General features: G+C 51.8%; 3 protein-coding genes; 2 read left to right on the top strand and 1 right to left on the bottom strand.

Annotated features, from left to right (window-relative positions):
- The first annotated feature begins 420 nt into the window (after window positions 1–420).
- CHC_T00008518001 (TPR repeat-containing protein) lies at window positions 421–2,938 on the top strand. XM_005718954.1 is given in 2 exon segments: window positions 421–2,856; window positions 2,857–2,938. 1 exon segment carries the CDS (start codon window positions 421–423, stop codon window positions 2,854–2,856), a length of 2,436 nt encoding a protein of 811 aa, XP_005719011.1. The 3' UTR covers window positions 2,857–2,938.
- A 15,734-nt stretch (window positions 2,939–18,672) lies between these two features.
- On the bottom strand, window positions 18,673–18,834 carry CHC_T00000103001 (hypothetical protein). The gene has a single exon (XM_005718955.1). It carries the CDS (start codon window positions 18,832–18,834, stop codon window positions 18,673–18,675), a length of 162 nt encoding a protein of 53 aa, XP_005719012.1.
- A 10-nt stretch (window positions 18,835–18,844) lies between these two features.
- Window positions 18,845–20,267, top strand: CHC_T00000104001 (hypothetical protein). XM_005718956.1 is given in 2 exon segments: window positions 18,845–20,203; window positions 20,204–20,267. The coding sequence occupies 1 exon segment, from the start codon at window positions 18,845–18,847 to the stop codon at window positions 20,201–20,203; it is 1,359 nt and encodes a 452-aa protein (XP_005719013.1). The 3' UTR covers window positions 20,204–20,267.
- The last annotated feature ends 256 nt before the right edge of the window (window positions 20,268–20,523 follow it).

The raw sequence follows: 20,523 nt of genomic DNA on the forward strand, positions 1-20,523 counted from the left end.
TGGCACGCCCTTGCAAAGCACCTCGCCCTCGTGCAGAACGACCGCGCCGCAGCGCTCGCCGTCCTCGAGGAGGCCGTGGCCCACGTCCCGGCCGGCCGCAGGGGCGGCCTGTACGAGGCCTGGGGCGTCATGTATCTCAGGGACGGCGACGTCAAGAAGGCCCTCGACGTCTTTAGAGAGGGCGTCCGCGCAGACCCGTACGCGCCCCTGTTCGCCGCCCTTGCAGACTTACTGAGGAGGCTCGGTAACAAGGAGGACGCTAGGAGAGCCTACGAGACGGGCACCACTCTTTTTCCAAACCACCCCGCCCTGTGGAGGGCCTGGGCCGCCCTGGAGAGCAAGGAGAGCGCCCCACAGGTCGCGCGCGACGTCTGGAGGGTTGCCGTCTCCAAGGATCGCACCAGCTCCAAGGCATGGCGCATGCTCGTCAAGTACGAGGACAAGTGCACCACCTCCGTGCCCCACATGGTCGACTTGCTGTACGAGGCCGTCCTGGCCTGCCCCAAGGACGTGTCGCTGCGCCTGCACCTCGCCAAACTGGAGGAGCGCCGCAGTGGGCTCGCCGCGGCTCGCGCCGTCCTCAAGCCGGTGGGGGCCGCCCCAGACGACAATATCTTGCGCGCCATGGCCAAGCTCGAGACCGACGCCCGCGACCACGAAAAGGCTAGGGCCTACTATCGCCAGGCCGCAGACGCTGAAGCCTTGCAGTCTGGCAACTCCTCCCCGTACAACACATCCGCTCCCGTCTCCCCGCCCAAGCGCAAGCCCACCCGCAAAGGGAAGACCGTCAAGTCGCTCCACGCCTGGGCCTTGATGGAGGCCCGCCTGGGCAACCTCACCGCTGCTCGAGAGATCCTCGAGGAGGCCAAGGCCATCACGGAGCACGACTCGGCTATTTGGCGCGCTATCGGCGAACTCGAGGGACGCGACCGCAACTTTGAAAAGGCTCGCACGGCCTTCCAGAATGCCATCGCCATCGACCCGCATGATGCCCGCCTCTTCCTCGCCTGGGGCAAGATTGAAGCCCTCGCTGGCGACTTGGACCGCGCAGAGATGCTCATCGACAGAGTCGCAAACGCAGGCCCCAAGGGCACCGCCCCGACCCTGGCACCGTCGCAAACGCAAAAAATGATGCCTTCCGGAGGAGGCACCTCTGCCTCTCGAGCTACTGCCAATCCCAAGCCCTCCAGATTTCAGAATAACATCAATAACAATACCAACGTGGCTCTCACCCCACACCTCCTCGCCGACGCGTTGCGAGAGCGCGCCATTCTCGCCGCCCGTAACGGCCAGCTTGATGACTCTGTCACCCTGCTGACACGAGCATCTCAAATCGAGCCGGACTGCGCCACCGGCTGGCGCCTCCTGGCCTCGCAGCAGCTGCGCGTCAAGGGCATCGTCAGCGCGCGCGAAGTGTACAGAACAGGGCTGCAGCGCGTGGCGCAGTCCGCCAAGCCTAAGCTGCTGCACTGGTGGGGCCAGGACGAGCGGAGCGCCGGCGACATAGACGCCGCCCGTGAGCGCTTTCGCCTCGCCACTTGCGCCAACTCGGATTACATGTCGGCGTGGATGAGCTGGGGCCTGCTGGAAAAGAGCGAGGGCAACATCGCGGAGGCTTGCGACATCTTCGAGCAAGCGTCGAAACGAGCCGAGCGCGACCTTGTGCGATCCCCGTTCATCTTCCAGGCGTGGGGTCGGGTCGAGGAGCTTGAGCGGGGACGTGCGGAATACGCGAGTCAAATATTCCGTCGAGGTACCAACCTCGTCCCCACATCCGGCCCTTTGTGGTCGGCCTGGGGGCTTCTGGAGGAACGACGAGGGAATATTGAGAAGGCTCGCGAGCTGTTTGCGAAATCGTCAACCACGGATCCGACACATGGATCGGCATGGCACAGCTGGGCTCTGCTAGAAGCGCGCCGGTGCAACTACGAGCGAGCGAGCGAGCTTTTCAAAAAGGGCAACGAGAACGACGCGAGCAATGCGTCATTGCTGGCTTCGTGGGCGATGATGGAGAACAAGGAGCTTGGAAACATAAGCCGAAGCAGGGACCTGTTCGAAAGGGCAGTGACCGCGGATCCTTACTTTGCGCCCGCATGGCACGCTTGGGGGTGTCTGGAAATGACGGCGGGATCCCTTGAGAAAGCGCAGCAGCTTTTCCAAAAGGCAATTGAGGTACGCCCGGACGACCCATCCCCGTGGCACACGCTCGGGGTGCTGGAATCCGAGCACCGACATGATCACAAGGCAGCAATCAAGCACTGGAAGCGAGCGATTGAAGTAGAGCCTGGCCACGCACTGAGTTACCAGGCGTGGGCGCTGTTGGAGGGGAATAAGAATGGCAATCTCGAGGAAGCGCGCCGACTGTTTGAATACGCGATGCAAGAAGCGAAACTCAAGCAGGCGGACATGGCGATGCTACTGCAGTCCTGGGCATCCCTGGAAGAGCAGCATGGAGAGTTTGACCAAGCCCGCAAGCTGCTCCGCAAAGGACTGGAGGTGGACCGGCGCCGCGCAGAGACCTGGCAGAGTCTAGCGCTCGTGGAGAAGGCACGGGGCAACCGCGAAGTGGCTAAGCGGCTGCTAGCTGACGGCGTGGAGTCGACGTCGCCCTTGTCCGGCGCCGCGACCTTGTACGTGATCTGGGCGAAAATGGAGGCGGAGGAGGGCAACATCGGCGAGGCGAGGGACCTCTTCGCGGCGGGCGTCCGTGTCAACCCTAGCAACGTCAAAACTTGGAATGCGTACGCCGCTGCGGAGAACAAGTACGGCGATGCGAGCCGAGCCGCGGAGATTAAGTCCACCTGTGGCGCGCTGTTTGTTAGGCAGGATAACGCGAATGAGGACTTCAAATTGTAAATGTAGGTGCGAAGGGGCATGTCGTAGATTCTAATCTACGTTATCATAACATAAAAAATCTGCGAATTTTATTTCTTTTCAACTTTGATGTCCACAGTTTCTATTTTTCTTTGGTAGGTTGACTCTTTTCAAAGTTTTTCTAAAGTTAGAACCGAACAGAAAGCACTCAACGCAATGTTTCTATGCTACTGGTATCAAATTAGCTTACAGAAAGATGCGCACTGTGAGACGGCTTTTTCTTTTGAACAGCTTTATGTGCAATAAAAAATTGGTTTTCGCTAAAATTGATGAGCAAATGTTTTACCTGTTGCGATGGACTTCTAGTTGCAAAAAAAAAACAGAAGTTAAATCGCGCCTTGCGTTGTTTAGAAAAAATAAAACAACTCTTGTCCTCATATGAGGACTAACGGTCCAATAGACATAAAGCTGTTTTTGTTCTTTGTTTTTTTTGTTGTTGGATGGCGGGCGGGCAGTCTGTAAGCGCGTTAGACACACACTTTTGAGTGCAGTCGGGAGGCTGGCCGTGGGCTTTGCTTACTCCTTGCCTCTGGACGCACTTGCTCGTTCGCATACACCGCATATGCTTCTTTTCGGATGAGGAATGACATCTGAGGGACATCATGGCGTCTTGTCACTACAAATCCGCAAAGAGGTGTCCCATTGTAGGACGAGACAAAGTGTGCTTGTGTTGTTTCGGTTTACAGGGGGGGTAGCTCTATATCGCACTTTTGAATAGCGCATTACCGGATATATCGCACTGTTTCGGGCTTGACACGAAATCAGCCACGTGTATGACATTACACACGTGTCGCTCTAGAAGCCCCTAGTAGAGGCCGTACTGTACATGCGACCCGCACAGTACCTCCAACTTTGGCTTATGGCGACGGCGGCTGAGTAGTTCTGCCCAGTTCCACTTCATTGCCTCAACATAACAAAAAAATCTTTTTCGAGAGTATTTGCTACATCGCACTATCGGATATATCGCACTTTGAAGCGTTGTGACACTGGGGTGCGATATATAGAAGGTACCACTGTACCTCACTTTGAGCTCAAACCACGCCAATGCATTTGTTGCATTGCTGTCACGTGCAGTCTCATTTGCCGAAATGCGTCTTGCCTCAAGTACACGTGTAGCGGCGCGAGCAAACCGATCTATCAGAAGAGGCCCACTACCCTCCCTTCCCCCCCCCCCCCCCCCCATCACAAGACAATGTCATCATCCTCGTTTGCAACATGCAACCATTGTTGATCCGCTTGCGATCCTCTAGCCGGCGAGCGAAATGGCCCCCCATTCTTCTGCGTCCAATCCCTCACACTCTTCCACGCGCCTCCCTTACCACCTCCGACTCCAGCGTGAGCGCATGGCAAGCCCAACTACGCCTCCTCCGTTCCCGCGTCCAAAATAACCCGCGCACCAAACCCGAGCCCCTCTCCCTCGCCTCATCCCTCCGCTCGCGCCTCTCAACCGACGCCACCATCCTATCGCAGTCCTCCTGGCCATCGCGTGCCAAGCCCGCCGCGCCGCCACCGCGCACGCTCCGTCTCTCCCGCGACGGCTACAAACACTTTGGCGGCGGCCCCAACCACAGCTCCAGCCCGCACACCCCGTACGTCGCCTTCTTCTCCGCGGCGGCCGTCGCCGCCTACCTGTACGCAAACCTCGACTACGCCCCGTTCACGGGCCGCCGACGCATCCTGGGCATCTCGCGCGCCCAGGAGCTCGCCATGGGCGAGCACGCCTTCCGCGAGCTGCTGCACCAGTTCGACGGCCGCGTGCTGCACCCGCGGCTCCCCGCCTCGCGCCGCGTGCGCAGCGTCGTGTCCCGCATCGCCACAACCGCCCGCGCGCTCGACCCCGCGCTCACGGACGGCTTTGACTGGCAGGTCGCCGTCGTCGACGTCCCCGAGCCCAACGCCCTCTGCGTGCCCGGCGGCAGGATGCTCATCACCACGGGCTTGCTCCGTATTCTTCCCACGGACGATGACCTCGCCGTCGTGCTCGCGCATGAGATCGCACACGCGCTGAACCGCCACGGCGCCGAGTCGATGCATCTGCAGCGCCTGCTCATGCCGCTGCTCATCATCCTTAATCAGGTGTTTGATATGCGCTGGTTTCCGTCCGTGCTCGTTAATTTCTTCGTGTCGCTCCCCTATGGGAGGAAGCTCGAGTATGAGGCCGATGAAGTCGGCCTCACGCTGTGCGCAGAGGCTTGCTATGATCCGCGAGTCGCACCCGATGTTTTTAGACGACTCGGAGAGATACAGAACGAGAGGAGTGGTTCGCTGCTCGCGGATAAGATTGGACCGTTTCTTTCCACGCATCCACAGTCCAAGGAACGCGCGAAGCGACTCCGGGATAGCCTCCCCCGGAAACTCGACCGGTACAATAACCGGTGTGTCAGGCGTTCTTCACACCAGGAATTTTGGAACGAAACAAAGTTTCGATAAAAACTCGCCTTCTCTGCCGGTTGACACGCTGTCGTTCTCATGGAGTTCGAGAAAGAAGGCTTTGTCGTTAGAGCTGGCGGTGAGAAGAATTCATTTTTGAAAGAGTGATTCTGCCATAGGAGCGGTGCACTGTGCCGTGTTTTGTTTGGTTCTATTAACAACGGACTTGGGAGTGTGCCTGTCGATGCACTTCGATCAGCACTACCAGATCTCTACACAAACCAACAATTTTTAACTGGCGAGTGCTTCGTGGCTTGCATCAACAATACCAAGAACTCTTCGTGTCGCGGCACTGGGCGTTCCTAGTGTCATATTCCCAGTGCCATGCCTGAGTCCCCGCATCGCCTCACGTAAGAGATGCAAAGTGTATATGTAGATACTGTAGACTAACTTGGTTTCAGAAATGCTCTAGTGCTCCGCATCAGCAGAGATTTCTAAACCGTAGAAGTCAAAATGTAGTGGAGAGAAGGAGGGCTGCAGAGTCGTGATACTGTATGCGCCATCTGTATGGCCCCAAGTCTTATTGTGAAGGCACGATCGAGCCACACGTACGAAGATGATGCATCGCTTGGGCCGAGCTGGCCATTGACTCTACCATGTCCGAGATCACGAGAACCGCTGTTCCCACGTCATTGCCCGGTTTTGTGTTTCCATGCCACCATCGCATCAAAGCATGGTGTGATGGCTCAAAACCAGAGATGCGGATCCTCTAAGTTTGGCTGATATATTCATTCTATAAACTGCGAAATCTGTGAATTTTTCTGCGGCTCTCTTCTCAACTGCGAAGAGATCCGCGATTGTTGAAACAGAAGCGTGAAGCACGAGAGGTATGGAAATAACGGTGGAAACTCCTGCGCAAGGCATTTCCGGGTGACTAGATGCGGGAGTAGAAAGTTTTCTAGTAGACTGGCAGGTCAGGTCACTATTTGTTCAAATATGTATCTGCACAAAACTCTGATCGCAGGTGAGGCATGAAGGTGAAACGAGTCCCCTTCTAGCGGTTACAGGGCCATTCCACACCCTACCAGTCAAGAGCATTTCTGGCAAAGACAGGCAGCGAGCGTGACAGACACCAGCCAGAGGAGTGGGCGCCACGAAACAATTCTACCGTATTGAGTCAAAAACAGTGCCAAACCGGGAGCCAGCCACGCCAACTTTTGAATTTTCTACGTCGTGTGCGGAAAGCAGCGAGCAGCGTCGTGCGCGAAACTAGGGATGGGTGAGTAGCCTGGCGATTATTGGCTTTTCTACTTTCACCCAGGCAGATGCGCCAGGCCCTGCCCAGAGCGACACTGCAGCAAGGTCGATGGCAACATTTGATCTCCAGCTATGCAACAGGCGAAAAAAATTGCGAACGCTCTCGTCGCCGGGGTGCCATGCACAGAAGGACGTCCTCACTCCCGCCTGTTTCCTAGCTGACACACTGGACCATTGGATTAATGCGATGGTTTTCATGCATGGCATTCTATCAGACGAGGCGCAACATTGTACCGCTGACTGAATGCTGGCACGCACGATTGTCCCGTTCTAAAAAACGCAGGGCTCGAGAGCGAGCCCCACGAGGGCTTAGGGCACATCCCTGAGCCGCGAGGATGATCCAAAAGATACAAGCTGATTACTCCGCAGGGTATATCCAGAAAAGAGACCGGCCATCCCGTTACTGTGGACTCCCGTTAGGAGCAAAAGCAACGTCACGACAGCTGTCGAGATTTTCGTCGCGAGGTGCCGAAGACTTGAATTGCAATCAAATGTTTAAGTTGTGAAATATTCAAACCATCTGTTCACGCTGGGCCATGAGGGGGGGCGATGCATGCCAGTAAGTTGTTTTTGCAGGGCCACGGTGCACACACGAGCGCCGTGTTGATGTCTGCAGTGTGGCCCGGCTGAAGAAAACAAAAATACACTCTTAAGCGAAGGGCCCTCAATTCAACCACGCGGATGCTTGCTGTACTGTAGACTGCCAGCCCGACTGATCATGCACTTCAAATCAACGGCTTTGTCAGGACGGCTTCGTGCCGTGTGTCAGCTCAGAGCCGTATGAGGCACCAAGTAGCGTTAGAGTCGCCCTACTCGGAGCCCGTGTCGGCTGCTTACTCAGCTCCCTTCGACTCCGAGATTCTTGAAGGGTGGATTGTTGAGTTTTCGACGGTGCAGCCTGGTTTTAAAGTATATGAGTTCCAGAAAAAGGCAACTGCGCAACATTTGCACGGTACAGGCAACACGGAGCTCATCTCGAGACCTCAGATTGCGACAAGCTGGGAGGGCAACATTCTTCTACACCCGCTACCTGCAATCTTTCCAAAGTCGCAGTTGGCTCTGATTTCTAGGCACTTTTTGCTATATTGGTTTTTCTGAAAAGTTGAGCTTGGGCTGTTTTTTTCTTCAAACATACATCTATCGATAAACGTGACAAGCATGTACTCTCCAAGGCAGTTAGAGACTTACACAGTATGAGAATGTGTAGCTAGCCCATCGACTCTCACCGCGTGCGAGATGCACGTTTTTTTTCCGTTGCTCTAACCGTAGCGTTTCTGAAATAGGAACGGAGCAGGTTTGCACGCGACACAAAGCGTTGCGAGAACAAAAGTTTCAACGGTCTGTCCATGATGACAGGGTTGATATCAAAGCATCGGTCCGGCGAGTACAATATTTCCTATAAATCTCGGCCGGTCGCGTCAGGAGAAACCCGTATATCATATATTACTCAGGTCCTCACGCCCCAACTAGCACTGTGTTGCATGCAGTGCGGACCCGCGAGGACAGTCACCAAGAGCAAAAGCAAACGCGCGTCATGCGCAATGAAATCTCACTAGCGCCTTGTCGATAACTGTTAATGGCCTGCACCCTCTGCCCGCTTACGCTTTGTAGCGTCGAATTGCGTAGACGTCAATCATCGACACCGTAGGAGCTGCCGCAGATGCTTGCAGCTGCAAATGTTGACAGTCTTGAGAGCACCCTCGTGCTTGGGAGGATTCGGGTTTGCGGCACATGGCCCACAACCAGCGACACTGCATATCTATATTTTTCATAATTTTCACTGACGTTCGCTTTCTGCGCGTCTCGTCAGCAGCGTTGGCCTATCGCGTCAGGTTACAACCCTGCTCAGCACCTTAGGCCAGAGCGGAAAGCGCTGGACGAATAAAGAGTCGACCGCTGTCCTAAGCCAATGGTGCCTTCTCCACTGGCAGTGCGAGACGGTCTTGAGCCTTTGCCTACTTTCGAGCATCATATCGTTCACACCAGTATTGGTTCGCGCTCAGCATGCGTCTGGGAAGAAAGAAGACAAATGATGTGTTTCGACAATCAACACCATCGACGCCAACTTGTCTGCGCCAGAATCATCTTCCACTACCTGCCGTCGTAGTCGACGTCGTAGTCGTCCCCGTAGGCGCAGTCTCTTCCGAAAGCTCGAATTCCTTGATAGGCGCAAGGAAGAGTCACACAAAACGACATATCGACCAACGCGCGCCGACGCTGGCTGTGAAAACGATCCGAATCTAACACTGATACAAGCAGTAAACCTTGCAATAGCTTATGCTTCTTTACTCTATCATCGGTTGCAGTCTTGCCCGCTCTTAACGCGACGCACAATTGTACCATCGTCTGCTCTCCTGTCTACACGTACAACCCTTGACAGCACACACATCCGTCTTCCACGGAAATGGACATCCAGACCTACTACGTCGCTTCCTTTAGCACAAAGCAGATGTCATGAAGGTAACATATTGGTCGTCTTGAGAAGACGATGGCTTCCCGAGCTCGTCTGTCTTTTTCGAAGGGCCCATTGAACTTCTCGCTCTGCGGTGTCCAGTACCCCGTTTGGGAACATCTGTTGACAGTCTGCCAACCGCCCGCTTCTTCATTCGAATAGAACCTACGTTTTCTCTTCTCTCTCGCCCTGTCCTCAACACTTTGCGATCCGCGTGCCGCTTTTCTTCCACATGTAGAAGCTTTGTTGCCTCTTCCTTAGGCTTAGGCTTAGGCTCAGGATGTTTAACATCCTTAGTACCCCCTTTTTCCACGATTCGTCTAAATAACGAGTGGTTCTTTCTCTTGCCCTCTCCCTTCTTACTCGCTTGACTTCTCCTTAAAACTGATCGAATCCTGGTACTCCAAGAAGTAGTCTTTTTGGCCTGAGCAGCCTTCTGCTCCTCTTGCATTTCCCTCTCCGCAAGCCGTTGTGCCCCGGTCTTTTGAATCTTGTTGCTATGTGCCAGCAGCGTCCAGAAGCTCGGCCTTCGGAACTCGTGAGCAATTACCATTGTTCTCTTCATGCCCGGAGTCTGAACGAGGCTTTTCTGAGTAGCACTGAGTGAACTCTTAGTCCTCGTCCTCTGATTCTCTTTCTCATCCCTAGCCTCCTCCCCCTCCTTCCCCGAGCTGCTGAGCCTGGGATTGCCCCCGCGCGCATGCCAAACGACGGGCAAAGCGCGAGACGAGAATTCCTCCAGCGAGAAGGCGTCCTCAAAGTTGTGCACGCGCGCGGCGACACCGCTGGCGTTCTGCGTGGCGCACGGGGCCCAGCGCAGGTTGTCGCCGTTCTTCGAAAAGTTGACGACGGCGCATCGCGGGAGCGCGCGCAAGGCGACGGACAGGGTCTTGCGGTCGAACGGGGAGGCGAGCTCGTAATCGTCGCCGAACTCATCGGTCGGCCACTCCGAGCGCGGGGGCGGCGACGAGCGCGGCGACAGGTCGCTGTCCGAGTCGCGCGGGGAGGAGCACGGCGACGCCGACGCGCCGCTGTCCGTGACGGTCGAGGTGCTGGGCGCGTCTGCTGGCGGCCGCCATGCCGGGGCGGGGAGCGAGCGCGGTTGCCACGGGGTCTGCGATGAAGATGTGCAGGTGGTCATTATGCGCGGGCGGGGGAGGGAGGGAGTCCGAGACGGACGTGAAGGTAGTGATGGAAGTGAGGTGGGGACCGGGGTGGAAGGGGGGATATATTTGCAGGGGTGTTTGTTGGTGGGAAGCGGGGAGGGGATTCGTGGGGTAAGCGGGTTGCGGCGTATCATGATGTGGGGCGTGGTGTGTGTGACCCGGGCCAGAGGAAGGGGGTGGGGTGGGGGGTGTTTTGATGGCGAGGGTTTGATCGGGGGGGGGGTGCGGAGGTGGAGCGGGATTGAATTGGCGGGGTTGGGAGAGGTGGCATACGGACGTGAATTTGATGCGAATGCAGAGGTGGTATAGGTCTAGTGTACAGTAATGCAGGCTCGGGCACTGCCAGGCCGTGTCCGCGCCCCGGCGCTGGTTGGCTCATAACAAAGGCGCGACCTGACGTGACGCCGCGCCGTGTCACGATAACTGATCTCGCTACTCTTATGACGCCACCCTGCACTCCCCTCCGCTCCCTGCGCAGCACCTAGCATGGAACGGAGTCATTGGGCTCTCCGCTGCCCCTTGTCCCTGCCACGCACGCACCCCCCGGTGTTTCCGCATCATGTGTCCCCTCGCGCTTTGTCACCACCCCCCACCCGCCGCCATCCCAGCGCCTTCTTGGCGCGGGAGGGAGGAAAAGACCTCGCGGTTGGATTTTCCTCCTCCGTGCGCCTGCTCCCACATCCACTTGAGCTGAGTCAGACTGCATGTCGCCTTCCGATAGAAAACAACCCCAACACTCCATGCACCGTCGATAACGGCAGTGTGCTCCACAACGGCTTGTTCGCAAATTTGAATTCGCTTGTTTTGCACCAATCTTTTCCTGCTGGCATGTCACTCACTGCTGCGACAAGCACTACTGAAGGTGCATCGAAGGTACCCCACACACAACTTCTGTCCTCACGGCGTTTTCTGCAACATGGCGACAAGTTCCGCTTCTACAGGCACATTTTCGTCACCGTTGCACTTTTTAACGAGATGTTCAGACAGCTGCTCTTGATATCTCTGCTTTTACTCCTCCTCCACGAGTAGAGATGTTCTCCGAGAAATATTGAACGACATGTCTTTCTGTAGAAAACATAGAAGGAGAAAGAGGTAATTGAGACAGACCGCGAAAGCGTACACCTCTTCTGCTGCAGTGCATCCCTAACTTAAAAGAGTCGGAGTGTTACTACAAGCAATAATGTAGCAATACTGTTACGCTATTAGGAGTTCAGATAAACCCCAGCCCATCGCTGCTGCAACGCAAAATGATGATTTGGAGCCACGGAAGAGTAGGAGAGCCCCTTCCAAGGCAGGCTCATTATACGTACTGCAGAGGGCAACACCTGTGCGGAATGTGGTACTACAAACATTCATCATAGTTGATGATGAACCTAAAACAAGGTGGTAGTTGTGGAGGAGCGCTGCCGCAAAACAGAACGTGGACAAGGAAGAGCGGCATCGAGTTGCCCGATTGTGAAGCGAGCTGATCGCGAGGAGAACCGGTGGCTTTGTACTGATCAGACACGTACGGCATATTCAAGCATGTACAGAACAGTGCGCAGCAGAATGACGGCCCTCTGAAGGCAGCAGGCAATCGAGGCAGACGGTGAGACGGGGAGGGCATTCTCGGGCTACAGTACGTACAAGTAGTGTAGAGTGGGATGCGTTCCACCCTCCCTCCAAACGGGAGTCAAATATCTTCTCTTCCATGGACTAAAGTGTAAAGTCGGTATGACGTGACATGGAAACTGGATCAGGAGCAGGTCCGTGCACGTCGATCCCGACTAAAAAACTGTCAGCTCTCTGTATCTGGGCCAAAGTACCTTTACTGTGCCATGGAGAAATCGTCATGTTGCGAAAGATCATTTTTTAATCTTCCATATTCTCTTGTTGTATATTGAACGTGACGGAAGAGAGAGCGAGGTCGATATATATTAATTTCCGAAAATCCGATGGAATCGGGTGGAATCGCCGTGTACTGAGGGCATAGGAGAGCACTTGCCACATTTTTCGCAAAACATGATCAGCAAAATGCTTTCCCTTCCATATCAAAACATGAGATTTTTACGTACGAGAAATTAGCGTGGGTAACTGGCAGCGACTGACGTTCTCTGAGTCATGACCTGCGCGTCTGAAAACTGGGTGCGAACCTTTAAAACACAGGGAGCGGCTGCCGGTATGAGATGATTTTCCAATCTCCTTTTTCTTGCATTCTTTGAAAATTTACTTGAATTCACCCCCTTTTCATCCCATCCAGGCAATCTGTGACAATCGACTCAGCCGTGCCTAATCGATGAGCTACAGCCTACCCTTCGAAGGGTAGCGCGAAGAAGAGAAGAGAGCAACAACCCCGGCCCTTTAACTACCACGGACAGATCCAAGCTCCCTTCGAACGTCCACCTATCGAAACAATCAGCACTATTTCTTCGACTTAAACCTCCTGTTTGTCATCTCTTTCAAAGATTTGAATTGCCCCGGCTACTTCACTCCCAATACTGTACTGTAATAACCAACTTTAAACGTTCAACAATTTAGTTGACGTCACCCATCACGTTAACAATTCATTTCTCTCGGGGAGCGTCTCCCATCTAGAAACACTCACCAGGAAAGCGTCAACGGCTGCTCGGTGTGGGTGTGAAATGCTGTACTGAACACAACAACCCCGTTCCAAATATCCACTATTCCATCCGGTCTGCCCTGTGCTGTACCTTGGAGGTACCCTTACTGTACAGCACTGTAACCCTACGGCGGAGTATGCCTCCCGTTATCTATGTTCACCCCACACTGCACACGCCCACTTGCTTGTGTCTCGGCACTCTAGAATACTGTACACTACCTGGGCTCACTACCCCATTCATCCTGGTACCAACGGCACCAACGCTTCATGTGGCATCTCGTAGTACCCGGTTTACCCGGCTCCACCTTTGCATTTCGTATTAAATTATGTGGTTGTTCCACTCTAAGAACAAATCAAAATGGATTTGCCACAATGCTTTTCGTCTCTGATGTTTTCCGAATCAAGTTCTTCGAACTGATTCGTTCTACCATTTGTGACCATTTCGATTGCGATCCTGGGAAAACCGAACGGGTGCAACTCACCTACTGCGGAGGTCCATGGTTTTGTAGAATAGAGTAGTGGAGCCCGAGAAACATCGTCTCCGTCTCGGAAGGCATCCAATGCAGCACAACTGAACACTAACGAGCAGCACAATTGTGTGGGACACTGTTTCGGCTTATTGGTGCTGCCCCTCGATAGGACATGCAGCCTAGTTGTCTTCGCATAAAGGCGTTATTCTGTTCTATCACGCTAAACTTAGGTTAACACAAGTTCTACTGTAGTACCGTTTTCGAAACTCCGCCTCTATGTTTATTTGTCTTGTACACGAAAGATTACCCTGCCTCACTCAAGCTTTTCTGCTCGCTCATGCCTATATCTTTTGCAACCGGTAGTTCCCTTTAGTCTCGCTTGGCTTGGCCCAAATAGCCTTGCTTTCAATACTGCAGTAGATAAAGTGTGAGCTCTAAAAAGAGCTGAAATATTCAAACCTCACTATCTAAGTTCGTATGGAGGCTCAATCATGATGAGCTGTACCGTATAAACAGTCTCGGAGGACCATCTAGAACCACTTGCAGGAAGTGCGGAAAATAATATGCACGGGGTCATCGATGTCCAGTCTATGTCAAACTTTTTTGAAAACGGCGAGTAGGAATTGAAAGAGGACGAAGATTTGAGCGTAGATACCCTCTCTTGAGCCAAGCTGTATACCCGCCTTCTGTTGTCGCAGACCCCAAACATCAATTTTTAGCAACAGCGTAAAAGCTGAAAGTAAACGACCTGGCTCTTGTTGAAAAATAGAGCCGCAACATGTAAAGATATGTCTAGCTTTTTATTTTCCCAAACTTAAACGGGTATTCAGCGTAGTACCTCCAAAGAAGCTCACTGTTCTTTGAGATTCATCATCAGAGTTTGGGCCAATTGTCCCAACAGCCCCAGGGCCTACAGAAGCCTCGCGCTGTGGTTCAGGAGAGGGTGTTGAAGCATTTCCCGTGCCATCAACAATGGGATCCATTCCCAAATCTCTGCTACTTCCGCGGCCAATCTTTGCGAAAGCTTCCCCCCCGAAACTTCGCATCATCAATGAACTATCTGATAAGCTCATACTTGGTTCAAGGCTACCATCTGTATCCAAGTCTCTCTGACCTCGTTTGAGAACTAAATTGTTGAGCCCCCGAAAAGACAATGCAAGACTTCTGCTCGAACTGCTTTCCAACACACCCTTTCCAGCACTGGATTCTCCTCTAGAGAAATTGCCCAGTCTCGCAAACGCTTCTCCTCCGACTGAGTCTAGGCGAACCATATCTTTTGGTGCCGAAGAATGCTGACTTCCGATAAAGCTGCCCATCTTGTTCATTCCTTCATGTTCTCCTTGGTTGTTTCTATAAAACGAACCTCCTCTGCTCAGCCTTTTCATGGCTTTAACAACGTTTCGGAAAGACCGCGGGGCATCATTCGTGTCGTCAGTGTCTTTATAGTCATCAAAATGAACAGGGTCTTTCTCAAAATCAGCTGAGCCCTCCATAGACTCAATGGCATCGACCCCTCTCATTTTCAGATTAATAATCCATCCAACAGTTGCTATTATCGCCACTAGACAACACGCACCGACAACAGCACCAGCTATAGCCCCAGCGCTAAACGAATTTGATTCAGTCGTTGCAAAAGAGGGCGCACCCCAATACACTATGGGAGTTGAATCAACTGCCCACGGTAGTTTGACAACATCAACTGAATATCCTAGCATGTCTTCCGTCCTTTTCTTTTTGACAACTAAAGCATTTTCCAAGATATTGAATGTCGCTGCTGCCAATCGCTCCGGGAGCTCGATTCGCACCTGGACATTTTCTCTCTCTCTTTGGCGCACTTTTTTGCGACTAGATGTGCATTCAGCAGTCACCTTTGACATCTTCACGGAGAGCAGTTCTGAGATGGACTTGCGTAGCGATGACACATCTCGAGAGCCTTGTCCACAAAGCCTAGATGGAACACCCAGAACTGCGAATAAATATACCTCTGCTCTCGAAGGTGGGATTCCTGTGAATTGTGGAACGGATCTCACATACCCAAATTTTGTTGTCTCGTTTGAAGGGACATCTCCGACAATATTTGGAGAACCAATTGACTCTACAACGTTTTTGACGACTCCTGCTTTGACATTGTTGTTCAGGGAGACAAAGTTTGCCACTATACCAACCACATGAGCCGCGGCTTGAGCAGTTCCGCTCATGTTTCTCCACGCATTATCACTCGTGTGCCAACTACTTGTGATAGATGCACCAGGACCATATATGCTTGTACAATTTCCGGCGTTTGAAAATGAACTGAGATCATCGCTTGGGTCAGTTGAACCAACAGTGAGGAACTCGTGTATGCTTCCGGGATAGAAATCACATGCATCGCCGGCATTATTTCCAGCAGGAACTATAACTGGAATTCCGGCTCTACTTAAGCCTCTTATTGTGGTTCCCAAGATCGTTGACTCTTTGTTACTTGTACTTACCATCAGGGTGACGATAATATTCTCCCTTCCCCTGATTTTCGAATCTACCAGGATCCATCCGATTGCGTCTATTAACGCCGATGACTTAGCTTGATTATCACAACCGAACACCCTTACTGCAGCAATCCGAGACATTCGAGATACCCCAAAAGTTTTTCCTGCAATAATCCCTGCTATGTGAGTGCCATGCCCAGTGCAATCAAATGCTGAGTCTTTCTTGAGGTTAACAAAGTCGTATCCTTCCTCGGCCCGACCTTCAAATTCTTCGTGTGATGCTCGAATTCCAGAGTCGATAAGGTATACCCAAACATCTTCTCCTGATTTCTGAACCTCATATCGACCGTTCAACGGTAACTTACGCTGATCAATACGATCGAGACCCCAGGGAACGGGAATTGGCGTTGCCTTGGAGCCTAATATAGAGATATTGAAAACGCCTTCATTTGCACTGCTGCCGGTTATCGCGATGAAGTACGTTCCCGAATTTACTTTGGTTGATAGAAAGCCTTTGGAGCGTCCAGTTTTACAAGAAAGATCATTTCCACTCTCCGCAACAACAGATATATCTGAATTATTGATCGGGTTTCCATCCAGGAGAGCAATGTATGTGTCAAAATCTGACCCGATGCATGTCGAAATTTGTAGGTCCGTTTGTCCACTCTCGCTTGGAATAGTCAGTTCAAAAAACCTCTGCCCTCCGGTTCCGATGGGAGGATCTGTGAAGTCCTTTTTCGAGAAATTTAAGAAAATGCCTGTCTCTGCACCGATCGTGGTCCCGTTCAAGGCGCCATTGAGAGGTATGGGTAAGACAGATTGCGATTCTCCGAAAAAGAAATAGATTTGGGACAAAAGAAATAATATCAGGGTAATATGCATCTATGCAGAACGACTTTTACACCCTTGAAGATAAGGAATAGAAACCGATATAGGAAGAGTTTGTTTCCTCAAGGTAGTTGTTCTTGATGCTTGATTCAAAGAAGCATTGTGAATAATTTGCAATGGAAAGCGTGGTCTGGTCGTTTGTAAAAAGTGACCAAGAATGGCGTTCGCTGTTGGGTTTTTGAAGAAAACAACAGTGACTACAATCAGGGTGGGATTGTTGAAAGATCCGGCTGCAGAAATGATCTCAAAAACCAAAAACCAAAAATATACGAATGGCTGTGCCGTAGGATGAAATGAATCCAAATCCGCATCTACTAACAAATTGTCAGCAAATGGGCACGATATTTATCATCTGAATGAAAGAACATTGAATTTTGAGACCAATACAAGTCCCTGAATGACAGACTATAGATTCAAAACAAGCCAACTCTGCATGTCGCTCACAGAAAAGTAAACGATCACTGTTTTCTGCACACTTGAGTACAGGGTTCAAGGCATTGCTTTATGCTTTATTCGGAGAAGCTGTTATTTTTAAGGTTGTATAGATGCACGTATATGATGAATGGGATAATGGGCGACTCCGAAAAACATAAAGTGTGTGCAGTAGTAGAAAATATGTGTGTCGTATTTTGTGGGCTGCCACGGAAATGCATATAACATAAAGAAGTCTGAGATATGCACAATGCAAATGCACCCTCAGTACAGGTCTCAGAACCCCTGCGCACATACTACACTTGATGGGAGAGGTAGGTGCGGTTGTGTGTTTGTGCCTGTGCGCAAACAATTACATTGGCAGCCGTACGACGATCAAACTGGCGGTTTGTGTAGGCACAAAACCCTCCTACTCAACCAAAATTGATGGATTTGCGCACACACAAAAGTGCTTGTGTCTTTTTCGGAGTCGCCCGATGACTGAGGATATAGACGAGCAGGGAGAAAGTTACTTCTTCTGCGCGTCCTTCAATTGAACTAGAACGCATATACTCTGTCTTCTTATTCTATGCGAATGAGATTATCAAAGGTGAGAAAAGAAAGAATTTCTCTGGTGCTGGCACGTTGAAAAGAACTGTTCTTTAAACTAATGATGGGGAGTTTCAGTTACAAAAAGAATTTACTGCGTCTTTGTTTGTTGAAAAGAGAAAAACTCTGCAGAGCAACCAATGCAACTATTCACAGCAGCCCTGCCCGGAAAGGAAACTTGTGAGAGACGTTTCATAGCCTCTTTCTGCATGCAGTCTGTCTAAATTTACCCTGAGATTGCAGCATGTGCCATTGCTCGCTCCAGCACAGTATCAAGGAAAGGGTTGCTCAAGCTCTCAATATATTTTAGAGAATTTTTCTTACGTACCCCTTTTATTTTGGAATTTTTCTTACATACCCCTTTCTTCACCTCACTCCCGAACGACTTTCCGGTAGAGGTACACAGTGCTGGGGCTTCGCAAGTCGTAGTGTAGCCCCCAACTTGACCATATGCAGAGCAACGCAACTTTCGTTGAGGCGCTGCGACCCCACTCTCCACAAGCCGTTGTTTGCCCTTTGGTCTGGTTGGGCGTTCACGATGTATGAGCACTCCTGGAGGGGCACTGTATACACAGGCGCCCAGAATCTGACTTTTTTACCTTGTGAGATCGGCCCACGGTGGCGCACATGGCCAAGGATGCCATTAAGATGCTGTGCTTATCAGGGAGCGTGCTCCCTTTGATCAAACTCATTTTTGCGACGCCCTCTTCACCTCCTCACGTATTCAATCTGGCGCTCCTAAGAAAAGTGGCTCATAGAAAGGGGCATGTAAGGAAAATTCCAAAATAAAAGGGGTACGTAAGAAAAATTCTCTTTATTTTACTTTTCAACAGTCTTCAATTTTAGAATTGCGTAATTTGTAATTTGTAATTTATTCCTGTTGTGAGGCGGATTTGTGCCTGACCCAGGAAAACACTTTCAAAGCACGGAAAGTAATACGAGTTGGGTCTTCTTCGACACCCATGCACCAGTGTGCGGTCTGGGCTGTACCGCAGCCTCTCGACCCGTGTCTCATTCACGTGACTACGTAGTCGGCCGCGGGTCAGAGCCATCACTTCCCCGACCAGGCAGCGCGTCTAAGCACCCAGCAAGGCACATTCCACGAGTCTTTCCAAGCACGGGGTATATTTCTCACAGAAGGTGCACCGCTTCGCCAGGGCTCAGCGCACAACTTTGATACTCGGCGCGGGTCACGAGGGACCGGTGCCATCATCCGCGCGAAAATGGCAAGCGCTCTTGAGGAACTTCGAAGAGCCATTAGCTCTGGGCAACCAGTGGATATTGATGACACCTCCGTGCGCATTGGCGCAGACATCCGCCATGACCGCTCTTCCGCGACTGATTTCCATTCCATGCGTGGCCGAGGTGATGCTTATCTCCTCGAAGCTATCTTCTTCCAGTACAAATATCGCGATTTGCCGTACAACGATTATGTTGAGGCCTGTCGCAAAGAAGGGGTTGCTCATATGACGCCCTTGGACAAGAAGGATTTACTCGCCTACTTGAAGGGAGAAATACCAACCTGCGCAAGTATTGTTTCGAAGCCCTCAAATGCGTCTGCAAAGTTGAAAGCTGAAAAGCAAACCACTGCTGCACATCTTTCTTCGACTGACCCCAGCAAATCGCGCGACGATCACGACAGTCACAAAGAAACTTCGGAGACCGATAAGGACGCCTCTTTCTATGCGTCTCAACGCAAACGACATAGAGACCAGAGAGCACTGGATTCAGTTCTCATGGTAGCGGAATGGGACTTTTCCACATTGCGCGAGAAGCTCTCGCAACACGTTTCGAAGGCGAAGAGCGGCAAGGCGAACGGGCGAGCGAATGGCTCAAAACCGTCAACTACATATGATCCAAGGGGAGATCGATATACGAGCAATGAAGACCGCTTCTGGAGGGAGAACCTGGGTTCTGAATTTCACGAGCTTGGAATTGACATGAGCGGGTCTTTCAAGGCGAAACCGTCGAATGCATCCAACGGTCCGCCTTTGGAAAAGAAACGCGAAAAGCCTGACTCCCGCCGCACCTCGTCTTCAGGAACGCCGAGTACAAAGCGACAACGCATTGACCCCAAAGAACTCGTCCCGATCATCATCGTCCCGCAAAGCACGACATTGATCTGTGCGGGCAATATTGCTGAGTTTTTGCAGCACGGACGGTTTTTGTCCGCCGAGGAACTCAAGAGGAACAAAATCAGCTCTATTGGTGCTAGCCGGTTGGATGTGTATCGTACACCTGGTGGAAATTGCTCCCGTGCCAAATACGACATCGTCGCAAATACCAGTCGTTTAGTGGCTAGCGAGTGGGAGCGTGTCGTGGCTGTTGTGTGCTCTGGTCAAGAATGGCAATTTAAGAGGTGGGAAATCTACAAAGGTGGCGTACAGAAGCTCTTTAGAAAGGTACAAGGATTCTATTTTCACTACGATGACGATGCACCGACCGGAAACGTCGATTCTTGGGCGATCAAGACTGTGAAGTTATCTCGAAGTCAACGCCACACCGATGGTCAGGCTCAGTTTCAGTTTTGGAACACCTTAGATGCGTTCATGCGTAGAAAGGGTAAGGAGCTGCGATACTAGGTTAATCGTGCGTGTTTTGTAAATGAACTGCAAATACAAGTCTAAAAGGCTTGCATCACTCTAGAGTACTTATTGTTTCCTTTGAACTATCCCAGACCATTCACGTCAGGTTGGGCGTCTTCCCTCCCATATCGATGTGAAGATCAGGGCTAAAAGCCGCACATTGAGAGCGTGCGAGCAAAACACATCTCCAGCTCCTTTGCAGGATGCCGATCGGCCTAGTTGGAAGTAAATATTTAGTATGTTGAGAAATCTATCTGTAGGTTTGTAATAGCTTGGGAGTCTTTGCTCCAGTCATGAAGCGATTGTATGAACGACTA

The sequence above is a fragment of the Chondrus crispus genome, genomic scaffold (assembly GCF_000350225.1).
Source record: "Chondrus crispus Stackhouse genomic scaffold, scaffold_447, whole genome shotgun sequence".
In the NCBI taxonomy this organism is placed as follows: domain Eukaryota; phylum Rhodophyta; class Florideophyceae; order Gigartinales; family Gigartinaceae; genus Chondrus; species Chondrus crispus.

What these genes read in the sequence shown, in the direction of transcription:
- CHC_T00000103001 (XM_005718955.1), bottom strand. Translation starts at nt 18,834, where the DNA reads ATGATGGCACCGGTCCCTCGTGACCCGCGCCGAGTATCAAAGTTGTGC.
- CHC_T00008518001 (XM_005718954.1), top strand. Translation starts at nt 421, where the DNA reads ATGCTCGTCAAGTACGAGGACAAGTGCACCACCTCCGTGCCCCACATG.
- CHC_T00000104001 (XM_005718956.1), top strand. Translation starts at nt 18,845, where the DNA reads ATGGCAAGCGCTCTTGAGGAACTTCGAAGAGCCATTAGCTCTGGGCAA.